Here is a 14,317-nt window from a genome sequence, read left to right as displayed (position 1 = left end):
AATAAAGCGGTATAATCGAAAGCCGAATTTGGACGTTTTCAACTGCACTCCGTCGCGGATGCGGACAAAGTTGATGGGGGCGTGTCGAAGGCGTGGTGAAGCCGGAACTGGGGCGTGGTTATCGGCCGATCAGAGATGGGTGCCTTTCGCCGATAATGGAAAAAAAATATGCGTTTGTAGCGAGAATTTAGGGCACTTTTCCTGGACCCTGTTTTTCCACGAATAAGGCCCCAATAAGTGCCCTAAATGACCAAATGACCACTGGAGGGAATCGGGGATGACCTCCCCTGACTCCCCCAGTGGTCACAAACCCCCTCCCACCACAAAATATGCCGTTTCACAACTTTTTATTTTCACCCTCAAATGTCATACCCACCTCCCTGGCAGCAGTATGCAGGTCACTGGAGCAGTTATTAGGGGGTGCAGTGGACTTCAGGCAGGTGGACCCAGGCCCATCCCCCCCCCCACCTGTTACACTTGTGCTGGTAAATGGGAGCCCTCCAAACCGCCCCCCCAAACCCACTGTACCCACATGTAGGTGCCCCCCTTCACCCCTTAGGGCTATAGTAATGGTGTAGACTTGTGGGCAGTGGGTTTTGAGGGGGATTTGGGGGGCTCAACACACAAGGGAAGGGTGCTATGCACCTGGGAGCTCTTTTACCTTTTTTTTTGTTTTTGTAGAAGTGCCCCCTAGGGTGCCCGGTTGGTGTCCTGGCATGTGAGGGGGACCAGTGCACTACGAATCCTGGCCCCTCCCACGAATAAATGTCTTGGAGTTATTCGTTTTTGAGCTGGGCGCTTTCATTTTCCGTTATCGCTGAAAAACAAAAACGCCCACCTCACAAATTGTCGATTATGCCCCTTTATGTGACATATAGTGCTGATTTCACTTAGTAGAATTAAGACCACAAATAGCACACTGAATTCTGATATCAGTTCAGAAACAGGGCTAGCCAAAACTGGTCTGACAGTTGTGAATAAAGAGTCTACCGCTGATGCAAACTGAATATTGAGTCAGCCTCCCTAACCACAACTGAGTAGCTGCTAGATGACAAACCGATCCCATCAGCATACACAGGAATTCACATTATGCCTGATGGTCTTGGGAGCAAGGAAGCTGTTGGCTAATCAGATCCAATGTATATCACAATCAAATCAGGAAGACTCTCGTCGGTGTGTTTTTTCTAGCAAAAAAGGTGCCGATACTCAAATGCCAGGCCACCCTTCAGGGGTGGGGTGATCACTGAGGGACCCACCCCACAATAGCCAGACCCCCTGCAACCAGTCACAGAATCGGTGACAAGGCAGAATTTGTGTGTACAGCCTGAGCTCTTTCATTAAAACTTGGGGACCATGGGTCAATTTTAGCAGACAATGTAAAAGGTGTGGGTACTCAGTACCCCCTCAAAAAAAGCCCCGACTCTCATCATCAACAGAAGTCCAGTCATTGACTTGATTTCAAAAGGTTACTGAATCTGGAGAAGTCTGAAGCCATAACCAAGAGATATTGATCGTATGTGAAACCAGCTTTTGTATTAACTGTAGACGGAGGTCCCTATGGAAATTCATGCTACCAAAAGTTATAAAGGTTGCCATTCATCACTTCATTAAGAATGATCTGGATGATATCTGGCCATCAGCGGCTAAATTAGACCTGGATATTCAGTGCTGGGCCACGTGTGGCCACTAGAACTGAATATCTGAGACTAACTGTAAAACCAACAGCTGCAAGAGCTTATGCCGGGCAATACTATGAGGCCATCACTAGAGGTTGCAGTACCCATTTTGATGAGGCAGATCCTAGTGACAGGAGCCAATGAGGTTCGCTCCTGTCCCCAATGCCCCCACTGGACCACCAGCGATGTTAGATAGGCCCAAGGGGACCTATGGTGAAGGCAGGGGGTGGGTTGTGTGGGTGTCACGTCTGTGGTCGTGACCACCCTCAGACTTACCCTATTTCTGGGAATCAGTGTCTGTGCTGGTTTCTGTCTACTTCTGAGTTGGCTCTGTTTCTGTCTCTGGGTGCTGGCCACTTCCAGCATGGCGCTGATTGCCTCAGTATACTGCACCTGTGTGGGTTTAACCTCTCTGTGCTTCAGGATACTGTTCCTGAGTTAGCTCTATCTCTGTGGGTTGGCTGCTCTAATTGCTTCACTACTCTACACTTGTGTGTATTGGGCCTCTCTGTACTTCAGTGGGCTGTTCCTGAGGCAGCTCTGTCTCAGGCTGGGTGGGCTAGCTGCTTCCAGCCTGACACTAATTACCTCACTAAACTACACCTGTGTGGGTTAGGTCTCTCTGGGCTTCTGTATGCTCCCTGCCTGTGGCCTGAAGGGGTGACCTCATCTGTCAGGGCCTTCTTAAGGAACTGGTGTTCTAGTCTTCATTGCCTTTGCATTGCCAATGCCTACGCAGTGCCTTAGGTCCCAAGGTTAGTGTGCCGTTTGCACAGTTAGCTTTCCTTGTCTTTTCTTGTGGGCTTCCTGCCCTTCTGCTTTGCTAGTTACTATCACCTGTGGGCCTTGCCTTCTGGCTCAGGGTATTATTGCTCTGTGGGCTTCCAGCCTTCTATGTTGATTGCTCTGTGGGCTTCCATCCCTTCTGTGTCTATTGCTCTGTGGGCTTCCAGCTCTTCTGTGTCTATTGCTCTGTGGGCTTCCAGCCCTTCTGTGCCCATTGCTCTGAGGGCCTCCAGTCTATCTGCATATATCCCTTTATCTGTGGGCTTCCAGGCCTTCTGGGTGTATTACTGCGGCCTGGGGGTTTCCAGCCTTTCTGTGGGCTTCTAGCCTTTCTGGGTGTATCTCTCTGACCTGTAGGCTTTCAGCCTTTCTGTGTATATTATTCTCTGTGGGCTTCTAGCCTTTCTGTTATCCCTGTGCAGTGGCGCTGCTCCCTGTCTGAGGTTGGTTAGCGGCTGATGCTGCAGCCATTTCTCTCCTTTCTATCTGTTAGCTACTGTAGCTCCAGTCTAACCCTTCCTCTGGCAAGTGTAGCTGTCATTCCCATTCCCTTGAGCTTAGCTTGTATGTAGCTCCTGTGTCCTCTTCCCTGCCAAGCTAGCTTCTATGGACACCCTGCCTGCCTAGTGTATGGGTGAACCCGGATCCAGTCAAGCTGTGCCAGTTTCCCGAATCCTGTGGGAGAAGCCTGAATTGAGTGTCCTGAATCCTGCTTCTCAAGCCTGAACCCTGCTGTAGGACGTTGTTCCTGGATTCCTTGTTGCTTTCCTCTTCAGCCCAGCCACTCCAGTCCTGTCTACTTCAGCTCGTCTTAGGGTTGTCTGTTTCCTGTTGGGTGGTTTTGCCTGCTGCTGCTGCCACCTCCGTGACAGCGGCCCAAGGGCTCACATTTCCCCGAGAGACCTAACAGTGGGGGATAATGCTGTTTCAGAGGGACAGGGTATCAGAAAGAAGGGCTGTTCTAGAGGGACTGGGAAACATTTTAAAAGTTATGCGGGTGCTGGCTGATATTCAGCTTTTGAGCTGTCCTAAATTCACCGACTTAGTTATGCGGGTAGCGGTGTTGAATATTGCTGGCCCTGCATAACTACCAGCCCCTCTTCAACCCCGCCCCCTGTACCACCCCCTGACCTGCCCAGTTTTTTGATGGCCAGCCACAGCCAATAGCAACACAAGGTGGAGGAACGATCAGTCCCTACATATGCCAGCAAGAGAGAAACCAAGGAGTAGGGTAAATTAGCTCTTCCAAAAGACCGAGGGAGATGATAGTTCAAAAAGGTGATCTTTATTGGAACAACTCAAAAGATTCGACACAGCTGCTGTGTTTTGGCATCAAAATGCCTGCCTTAGAAGTCTATAAAAACATATACAACATTAGTATAAACATATATATCATAAAAAACTAAAAACACATAAAATATGAATAACTTAAAAAATATATAATAATAAATAATATACTAAAAATATATATATAACATGGAGAGACATGAAATGAAAGACATTATAAAAACATTATAAAAACACCAGAGTAACACTTTGTAACAATAAGGATAAAAAAAACTAATAAAAAACAAAAAGGTGTATACTTAATGTAAATCTAAAAGAGGATTATAACGCAGAAAACAAATGTAGCTGACCTTGTGATGTTCGTTGTTCAGATATAGGTAGAATTTTCTGAGATCACATACAACTTTGAATAAATACAGTGGAACCTATTTCAGTAAAAAGGCAAAACAAATTACCAGTGATGCAAATCCAGGCTATACAAACATGTCACGGATCGGAAAACCAAAACAAAGAGGACATAAAAGTATCATATACAAATAATGATAATTTCAAAGGTAGATTGTTAGTGTCTTACAAAGAAGATCATATCATCTGTATGGATATGGCAGTAATAGTAACGACAGCTGGGTAGGAGAACACCAAAAGAGAAAAATACAACATATATAAGGGGCAATGTTTGCGAAAATAACATTTAAATCTGAAAAAGCAGAAACAAAGGAAAGAAAGGAGACAAAAGGGACAGAAAATTGCCAATGCCATAGTATGTGCAGCAAAAAAGGAAACCGTTATATATGCACTCCTAAGGTCTAAAGTGACCGTCTACCTTAATGGTGGAGAGTCGGGGAGTGAATGCCAAAAGAAAAATGCAGTGAGGTAAAAGACAGGGGGTGGGGGAGTCAATGTAAGAAAAAAACTTAAAAAATAGAATAAAGGAAAAATATGATCAAGAAAAAGGAGGAGAAATTGCAATGCGATATGAAGAAGAAAATAAATAAATAACCTGTCGATGCTAAAGGACAGAATGTATAAGGGTGCTATTGAAACATGACGTTCAGATATTGCTTATAAAATGTTGCTTAAAAAAGGTTACTTTAAAAAAGGAATTTGTGGGTCCGTGTAAGGAAGCCTGAAAAATGACAGGAGTCGGTAATCAGGAACTGGAACATGAACGGAGTCAGTCTTAAAAAAGGAGGGATCGAATACCGGCGGCTACTAATCAAAAAAATCATACTTGTGCACATGCGCCCGAAGGTTATAAAAACATGGAAAACAGTGGGGGTCAAGAAAGAAACTTATCAAAGTCCATGAGAGAACATCAAAACTTCTTTCAGCTGATCACCAAGAGAAAGGGGAGACATGCAGAAGCAACAGTGGTTTTAAAGGCAGAAAAACGCGCCAAAAAGGAAAAGGCACACATGGTATGTATCCTGCACAAAATGTAATAATTAAAGATAAAAAGATGGAAAAAAAGACGCAGCCAGCATCAGCATCAAATAAAAATCAGGAGAAAAAATATATATAAATGTGTGTGGAAACGATAAAAATGAAAAAAGAAGAGCGCACCTGCCTCTATGACATCAGATATTAAAATGAGGGGCAAAAAACTTGAACCTGCAGAGTAATGGTTGCATTATATGAGAATGAAAGTGCCTTCAAAGAGACAGGAGGCATTGGGTGTGAAAGACTAAAGATAAAGGAAAGGATGCAAAATACGGATCGGCATTAAAAAATAGAGGCAACGGGATATGTCATAGATAGAGCAAAGGGATCGAAAAAAGACAAAGTATATGAAAATGGAAGTTACAAAACAAGAAATTAAAAAAAAAGAAATAGGTGTGAGAACATAGCACAGATACCACTGCTGGGTCCTGTGTACTTATCTTGTGGTGAAAAAAAGATTTAAAACACAAAAGAGAAAAGGTGTAGAATATGATTAACACAGAATGTGCTGTATTACAACAGGTGAGGAAGACACATCACATATTATCATAGAGAAACTCTATAATCAATACCCACATTAATGTGCTGTAATACACTGGATGAGAAAAACAGCGCATTTATTCAAAGAAAGGGTCTATAATCAATATCTATATTAAGACCTTGGGGTTCTAATGTTTGCAGTTGGAAAATCAACCTTTGTTCTTCACATAATAGCATGTCGTCTGTGATATTTTTACGCCAGTGCTTCCTAAAGGATTTAAGAACAAAAAACTTAAGATCTTCTGTAGAATGGTCGGCTGTCTTCCAATGTGAGACAAGGGGTGCAGATTCGACGCTTCTTTTCAAACAGCTCCGGTGCTTGATGATTCTGATTTTGACAGGTCTCTACCAATATATGCCAAAGGGCATGGACACAATATCATGTAGATTACATTTGAGAAAGTACAGTTAGAGCTATGCATGAGTATATCTGTGATTCCTGTGTACGGGTTGGTGAACTGTGTGATATCTAAGGCATGTGAGCACATGCTACATCTCCCACATTTCTTGTGGCCTGAAGGTGTATCACTTTGAGCTGTACATGTCATTTCTGGGAGACAGGATCAAATCAGAATTTCTTTGAGGTTTCTTTCATGGGAGTATGCTACGACTAAGCGCTTGTTTCTGAAGCACTCATGCTTCTCCAAGATATGGCAGTGTCGTCTGATTGAATTCTGTATTTTTCTTGCTAGATAGGAAAACCTCAAAGTACACACGATATCTGGAGCGGGGGTTTTTTGGTCTAGAAGACAGTAAAAATTGTCTGTCTTCATCAAGTGCCTTGGTGTATCCAGTGATAATGTGTTTTTTTTGCGTATCCCCTGTTGATAAATCTGTGTGCCATGATGTCGGGCTGGTGACTGAAGTCTTCAAAAATCGGTACATACTCTTTTAAGTCGTAAGAACTGGCATGGGGTAGATTCTTCTTGCGGTTACGTTGGTGATAGCTGGTGAAGTGGAGAAAGGCATTTCAATCCATGGGTTTCCTAAACAGAGTGGTGCTGAAATGATATTCATCTTTACAAACAAGCGGGTCCAAGAAACTGATCTTGTTGCCATATTGCATTTTAAAATGTAGGTTGTTGTCTTTAGTGTTAAGCCAGTCAAAAATTTGTTGTAGTTGTTGGATCTCCTTTCCAAATAATGAAGATATTGTCAATGTATCTTTTATAGAGAACAACTTGACTTTTGTATGGATGGTTTTCAAGAAATTATTTTTCAAAATGAGCCATGTACAAATTAGCCACGTCAGGAGCTATGGTCGAACCCATGGCTGTGCCCTTTATTTGCCAGTAACAATTTTGTTGAAAACAAAAACAATTGTTAGTAAGTGCAAAACTTGCCAATGCCAGAATTGAACCTGCTATGAGTGGGAAAGCGCGGGGTACAAATGTAAGATAAATTTTAAAAAAATAAATAAAAAATAAAACGGTTGGGAATGCGTCTGTGAGTTGTGCAGTTTCTGATAGTCTCTTCAATGATCTATAGAGCTTCATATTGAGGAATGTTGCTATAAAGTGAATCCATATCTAAGGCGACCATATATGTGTTATTCAGATCTCCATCAAAGTCGTGAAGTATGTTAATCATATGTGTGGAGTCACGAATATATGACAGTATCAATGGAACAAATGGCCCAAGGAAAAAAAATCATTAAAAATTGACACGTCATAAGTACGAGATAAGGCTTGTGGGCTTCCTTGGTCGGCATCGGCACTTGCTGGGAGTGTGTCTGAATCAACTAAGGACATCACTGTTCTCCATTTCATCTGCTGGACAGGAAGAATGTGTAATCTGATTAGGCCAAAACAGTCACCTGTGGACAGAAGTCTGATAACGGACTTGGTGAAGAACAAAGGAGAAAAGAGTTTCAGCTGATAGGTCTAGAGAGACTGTCTCTCTGTGCCTTCTAAGTAACTGAGCCTCTCTGCATAACATTTTTTTTAATAAACTATACAATTTACTTCAAGAAAAAAATCATAACATTACAGAAAAGTGTAAGCCGAGAATTTTGACTTCTAACCAGTGGCGTACCTAGGGTAGTTGACACCCGGGGGCTGGTCATTTGTTAACACCCCCCTCCAAAATCCAGTACTAGACATACCGAGAATACAAAACACTCAGGACCTATAGAGCAATTCTACCATACCATAAGCAGTCATTTCTACAAGTCACATGAAGAAAAGGAAAGCATCTTAAACACTACAGTGAGCACTAGAACATCAATTCACCTATTGTAAAACGAAACCAGACAGAATAGTACAGATCGTCGATCCTGCACAGTCAATGCCAACTGAAAGCCATGTCTTTTTCACAAACACAGATACACCCTAATCCACTATAGAATAAGTAATCATAAACTTTCTATTTAGACAAAAATTAAACTGAACCCCCGATGCCAGACTCTGTATACCATGCTACGCCACAGAAACAGAAAATGTCCCCTAGTACTGTGCAAAATATAAAGACAGCAGATGTAAATTTGAAAAAACTAACAAATACCAATCACCACTTTACAAATTAACAAATAGAAATAAAACAAATATAGAAAATAAAATAATACCATTTTATTGGACTAATACATTTAGCTTTCAGAGGCCAACACCTTCTTCCTCAGGTCAATACAGTATAGTGCTGTTACAGTATCCTATCCTGACATGAGGAAGGGGGTTTTGTTCTCCGAAAGTTGGTCAAAATGTATTAAAATTAGTCCAATACAAATATTACCTTATTTACATGTTCTATTATAAACATTTATTAACATAGCTACAATACTACTTTACTTTATCCTAAAGCAAAAAAAGAAAAATATATATTTTATTTACAGTTTGTTGTCTCTGGTTTCTGCTTTCCTCATCTTCTTTTCACTGTCTTCCTTCCATCCAATATCTGTCTTCGTTCTCTCTCTGCCATCCAGTGTCTGCCCTCTCCGCTGTCCCCTCCATCCAGTGTCTACCCTCTCTGCTGTCCCCTCCATCCAGTGTCTGCACTCTCTCTCCCTTCCATCCAAATCTGCCCTCTATCTCTGCCCCTTCCATCCACCATCTGCCCTCTCTCTCTCCCCCTTCCATCCACTGTCTGCCCTTTCTCTCTGCCTCTTCAATCCACCATTTGCCCTCCCTCTCCCATCCATCCAGGGTCTGCCCCCCCTCTTGCTCCCCCTTCCATCCAGCTCTGCCTTTTTTTCACCCCCCAGTTCCAGCCCCCTTATCCCACCTGCCCCTAGCTCTAGCCCCAGCCCACATCTCCCACCTGTCCCCCCTTTTCAGCCCCCAGTTTCATCCCCACTATCCCACCAATCCCCAGTTTCAACCCCAGCCCTTTTCTCTCACCAGCCCCGAGCTTCAGCCCCAGCCACTTCTCCATGTCTCCTTTTCAGCCCTTGCAGAAATTGGAAGTTAGGGCGGGACACAGCGAGGGAAGGCCCAACGAGCCGATTTGTTTCTTTTACAAGCAGGGCAGACACGAGGCGCTGCCTATGATGCCGCTTCAGCGATTTCTTTTTTTAAAGCCAGGGTGGTGGCAGGAGAAGGAAGAGAGGGCTGTCGGCTGTCATCGGACCTGGTAGGCAGGTGGGTACTGCAGCGACAGCGACCTTTTCTTGGGAGCAGCGGAAACGGAGCACCCCCTCACCAGCTGACACCCGGGGCAGACCGCCCCACTGCCCCGCCCCTGGTATGCCACTGGGCGCCGGGACCCCCTTGGAGGCCCAGGCCCAGGGAATTTTGTCCCCCCTGTCCCCCCCTCTCGGCGGCCCTGCTGCCAACCACGGACAAGTTTTTGAAAGCTGTCACAAAAGAACTTCACATCTTGTTCTTCAACCTCTTCATTCGAGTCAAACAGATGCCCCCAAAGGTATTCCTTCAATTTTGGAAAAATATGGAAATCACATGGTGCTAAATCTGGGCTGTATGGCAGATGGGAGACCCATCTTCACAATTGCCTCTGTGATATTTTGTGTGTTTGTTGGGCGGGGGGGGGGGGGGGAGGATTTCTGCAAACATGTTTCATGCTGTATGAGGCCTAGCACTGTCATGTTGCAACAAAATTTCCTTCTTGTGCTTCCAAACTCTGCTCAGTTGTTCTTTCAAAGTTTTCAGGTTTGCAATGTAATGCTTTCAGTGATTCTCCAATTATCTTTTACAAATTCCTCAACCTTTCTCATGTGAGGCTTATCCGTTGCTGTTATGGGTCATCCACTTCATTTTTTATCACACGTATCAGTCCTTACTGGTCCACAATCTTTACATTTTGGGGGGTCAGCGATCTGCCTGTCTGAGATGGGATAGGAAGGAGGTAAAAGGTATTCACATCAACACAATCATCACCATACACAACCTGCTTATGGTAGTGAATTTCAATTGGAGGGACTCCTTCCAACAGTCAGAAATTCTATCACAGCACCTTTCTTAAATCGCATGGATGAGTGCTCACTGCATGCTTCCATTTCACAAGCAATAGCAAAACCAGCCTCTTCACACAGACACTTCTTACCAACTGAGGTGAAGGAAGAGATTTCAAGGAACAAGTGATCACATGTAGCGTGTCAGTGCTGCCACCTATTGACGAATTATGGCGGCAGAGACATTACTTTTCATTCAACCCTCCTAGTATGGAAAGTTTAACTCCCTAAAACACATTATAGTTTATACAATAAAAACAATAAAGAACCTATAAACATGAAAGCTCTGTGTGCATTAAGCCCTGCTTCTTCTGGTATGAAACACACCATCTTATTAGGGTTCGGAATAACACTATTCAGTTTACACCAAATTCCGAGTCTATGTAAAAATGTTTTGTACCCTAGTGGTTACAGCAGCTAGCTGAATATTGGGCCCAAAATATGAAAATTTTTACCCTTTATTCATATCCAAAACTACAAACATTTTCAACATCAAATCATTAACAGTCTATTTTTTTCTCCACTTCTTTCTTTTCTTTTTTTCATTTTTAATTCTTGTGTTGTTCTTTGTCTTCACTCATGATTTTGTTCTCTCCTTTCCTTCCATCCCCTTTATTACTTTTACCTCCTTCCTATCCTATCTCAGACAGGCAGATGCATCAGAGTCCCATTAATGCACTGATTGCTATTTCCAACTCAGTGGAAATAGCAAAGGATGCTCAAAACGAACGGGATGCAAATTAACTGCTTGCAAAAACAGCGAGAAGCTCGGCAGGGGGGAAGGCATTCACTCACCTGAGAATGTGCAGAACAGCCAATTACTAAGCTCTGCGCATGCTGCAAACATCTTTCACACACGCATACAAGCTGCGTATATGAAAGCAGTATATAGCCTTTTTTCATACGTTTTTAATCGCTGCCAGCTGTCTCCTCTGCAGCACTCCCTTTCCTGCGGCCAGACCTGCCCGATGACCCTTGGCAGCAGTGAAGCCGGTGTTGACGGAGGAGGGAAGCAAGCCAGGTGGAGTGAGTGAAGGGCTGCTTGGCGAGCGAGGGTGGGTGCTAGAGATACCTGAGCTCTTCTCAGCCAATAGGCAGCTGCTATTTCCGAGGTAATGGGAAGAAAACAGCAGTACTGACAGCTCCTGACCACCCGTAAAAATTTCATTGTTAAGGCAGGCGGTCCTTTCAGTGCATCGCTAGGAAAACAGCTGTGCATCACTCGGAATGCATATTTGAATAGTAACAAACTCATTAAAATAACTTTGTGTACAATTATTGTTAGCTAATACTGTGACAGGAAAAGAGCCCGCAGAAACCCTAAGTGCATGTCTCACTTAACTCTGTGCTTGCTTAACTGGTTCCAACCAGTATAAAAAGCACACTGCTGGCTCATTAAGTTTTGTGCATCTGAGCTCCAGTTTCTTTGCTGTCCCATTCACCGGATAGTTAACCAGGTACTGGCACTAAACATCACCAATAGTTAGATAATTATGCCAGTATATACCTGGATTTTCAGTGCCACTATCCAGATCAGGGGTTCCCTAACCTCTTCTAGGGGAACCCCAGCCACTCTGGTTTTCAGGATATGCACAACGAGTGTGTATGAGATAGATCTGCATATCAAGGAGATAGTGTATGCAAATTGGTCTCATGAATATTCATTGTAGATATCCTGAAAACCTGACCAGCTGGGGTCCCCCCCAGGACAAGTTTGGGAATCACCGATCCAGATGGATTTTCAGCACCAGCCACTAAGTATATCTTTTAAAAGCAGACCATGGAGTTTATTTTTTAAATAAAAACACTGAAAAGAAAAAAAAAACTTGCAGTAAAAAAGAATGACCCTCTGGGGTTATTTTACCAGCTCAATGGAAATACTGGAATTTACACATGTATCACATACACATGTAAAAACTGATTTCAGAAAATTGTTATTCACATGTGGAAGATAGGGTAAGGAAGTCACGTTGGCAGGGAAAGAAGGTTCAATTCAGAATTAGCACCCACCAACATCTGGGGGGGGGGGGGGGGACACCATTCTACCCATCTCAAACTATGCCTGTGATATAAGTTACTGGCAATCTTTATGCAAATGTACTTTGGAGGACTACACTAGAATGTTCTAACCTGCTGCAGAACTTCTAGGAATTTGTTTATAAGTTAAGCGCTACAGATGGCCAGAACCCTTTAATCATACATTCTAACTCCTCTCACTGTGCAATAAATGGGATTCTTTCCTTAAGAGCTGTGAACAGTGCCTTCTCAGCAACCCCGGCCAGTCTGAAAAATTTATGGCAGATCTGATCTGGATAATGAACCCAGAAACTCTCAAGGCCAGTATGTATTTACTCAATTTAGCTCCTTTCATTTGTTACTAAGCCACCATCCTGGCCCCAGTTATGTTTTTCGGGGAGGGGGGGGTTGAGTGGGGGTCAGGAGGAATTCTGAACCCTCCCCTTTCCCCTAGCAAGCGATCTTAAGCTTATATCCTCTCTCCCCAGGAGTACTGCATACATCAGTCTCTGGTTCATTTAAATCTTCAGAGGGAACTGATATACTACCTGCTGCAATCACCATCTAATGAACTCAATATCCCTTCAGCCAGTAATTTTTTAATGTACACCAATTTGGCACCCATGACAAGGACAACAACTGCTGCTGCGCTTTCTAAAACTCTGACACAACCAGAAAGGCGTTCTTATCTTTTAACTGTGAAGAGAGGCTTTATTTCCACCTATCCATGAGGACTAACGAAAACCTTGCTGTGAAGAGTGAAGCTGTTTCTGCGGGAACAAACCACACCACACTCTTACCTTAACTGCTCTCCAGTGACCAGAACCTCAGCCATGCGTTCCTGTTCTGCAACCTTTTGCTGCGTGCTGATCTCGATGGTTTCCATGTCTTCAGCGGACTGAAAGGCAGGCCTCTGATCTGGCACATAAAACAGAATAAACACCCTCTGAAACCGCATTCTGGCTCTGAAGTATTTGCCCGAGTACTTGTCTTAACGTTTCACTGACTGACCATGTCTCTAACACATAAGATGGGGGAGGGGGGATAAGAAACAAGAACAAAAAAAAAAAACAGAAGCATTCTTCCAGGCACAAACCTCTCCAGCCTAGATTCAAGTACCAAGCTGTGTTATTCAGCCACAACAAAAAGCACAATTAGACTAGAAACCATCAGATCTGAAAAACGCATCAAGCTGTCACACACTTCTTACACCTTCCAATTTTTTTTTTTTCTTAGATAGCAGTACTCCAATCGAACTCCCTCCCGCTCCCCATGAGACGGGTCATAATATTGTATTTCTGTTACAACAAAACATTTAAAATATAAGCGATCAATTTATCTGGCCAGAAGCTAAATATAATAAAACTACCTACAAACATTCATGGATTTCACAACACTGTTTATTTGTAGCAACGGTCGGACGCAGAATCGGGATGTTCTTGCTTCCCTAATGCCTCACTGGTCACACACACAAAACCAGGATCAATGTGGTGCACGGCTGGTTCCCCCTCAGTTACCTCGGAAATATGGAGAACAGACTCACCACCACAGCGTCCCTCCGGGTCGTTCTGCTTTCAGGGGCTCCAGTCCCAGCAGGGCGAAGAAAAGCAGGCGGTGCACCAGCCCTTCCCCACGGCTCTGCTCATCTCATGGGTCCGTTCACCACTGCAAGCCCAGCGTGAATGCACAGATCGGGGGAGGGGGGGGGGGATTATAAGAAATGTCACCGCCCGACAGAAAAGAAAAAAAAACACACACACACAGAGCAAGAGATGGAAGCAGGCCAAGTGGCGATATGTGTTATCCACAGTGAACTTTGATATTAGTCCTGGACCAGCAGCTTATCAGCCCGCATGCTTGCTCACTCGCTGTGCAGACCTTATCGTTGTTGTTGTTATTATTATTATTATTCAACGCGGAGCTCCAAAACAGAAAGTTTACATTCAACAGGTCCCTCCCAAATTACTCAGAACTGTTATGAGGCGGTTTTACCCCTTTTAACAATCTAGTTCCATTCCCTGCGCCGTTGAAAATGTATATTTTTGCAGAATGCAATCTAATTCCATCTGCAACACGCTGCCATACATTTTTTTTTATTCTGCTCTTTCTTTACAACTTTAGACAACATGATCACACCACAGCTCCGTCTTGCGCAAAAACCTACTGCTTG

At 43.6% G+C, this 14,317-nt stretch overlaps 1 protein-coding gene across 3 annotated transcripts in view; it reads right to left on the bottom strand.

The window, feature by feature from the left end:
* The window catches only part of DEPTOR (DEP domain containing MTOR interacting protein), a 146,978-nt gene extending 133,136 nt beyond the window's left edge, over window positions 1-13,842 (bottom strand). Inside the window, exons 1-2 of one of the 3 annotated variants that reach the window (XM_030218535.1) lie at window positions 13,691-13,842; window positions 12,948-13,065 (exon numbers count right to left, since the gene is read on the bottom strand). In XM_030218535.1, coding sequence (XP_030074395.1) covers window positions 12,948-13,033 — 86 coding nt within the window. In that variant the 5' untranslated portion in view covers window positions 13,034-13,065; window positions 13,691-13,842. The remainder of the gene's footprint in view (window positions 1-12,947; window positions 13,066-13,690) is intronic. The other 2 variants (XM_030218553.1, XM_030218544.1) reach the window with 2 other exon arrangements.
* Window positions 13,843-14,317: the final 475 nt, after the last annotated feature.

The sequence above is a fragment of the Microcaecilia unicolor genome, chromosome 1 (genome assembly GCF_901765095.1).
Source record: "Microcaecilia unicolor chromosome 1, aMicUni1.1, whole genome shotgun sequence".
NCBI lineage: Eukaryota > Metazoa > Chordata > Amphibia > Gymnophiona > Siphonopidae > Microcaecilia > Microcaecilia unicolor.
Note: the sequence above shows the minus strand (reverse complement) of the source record. Positions and strands in the feature narration are given on the sequence as shown.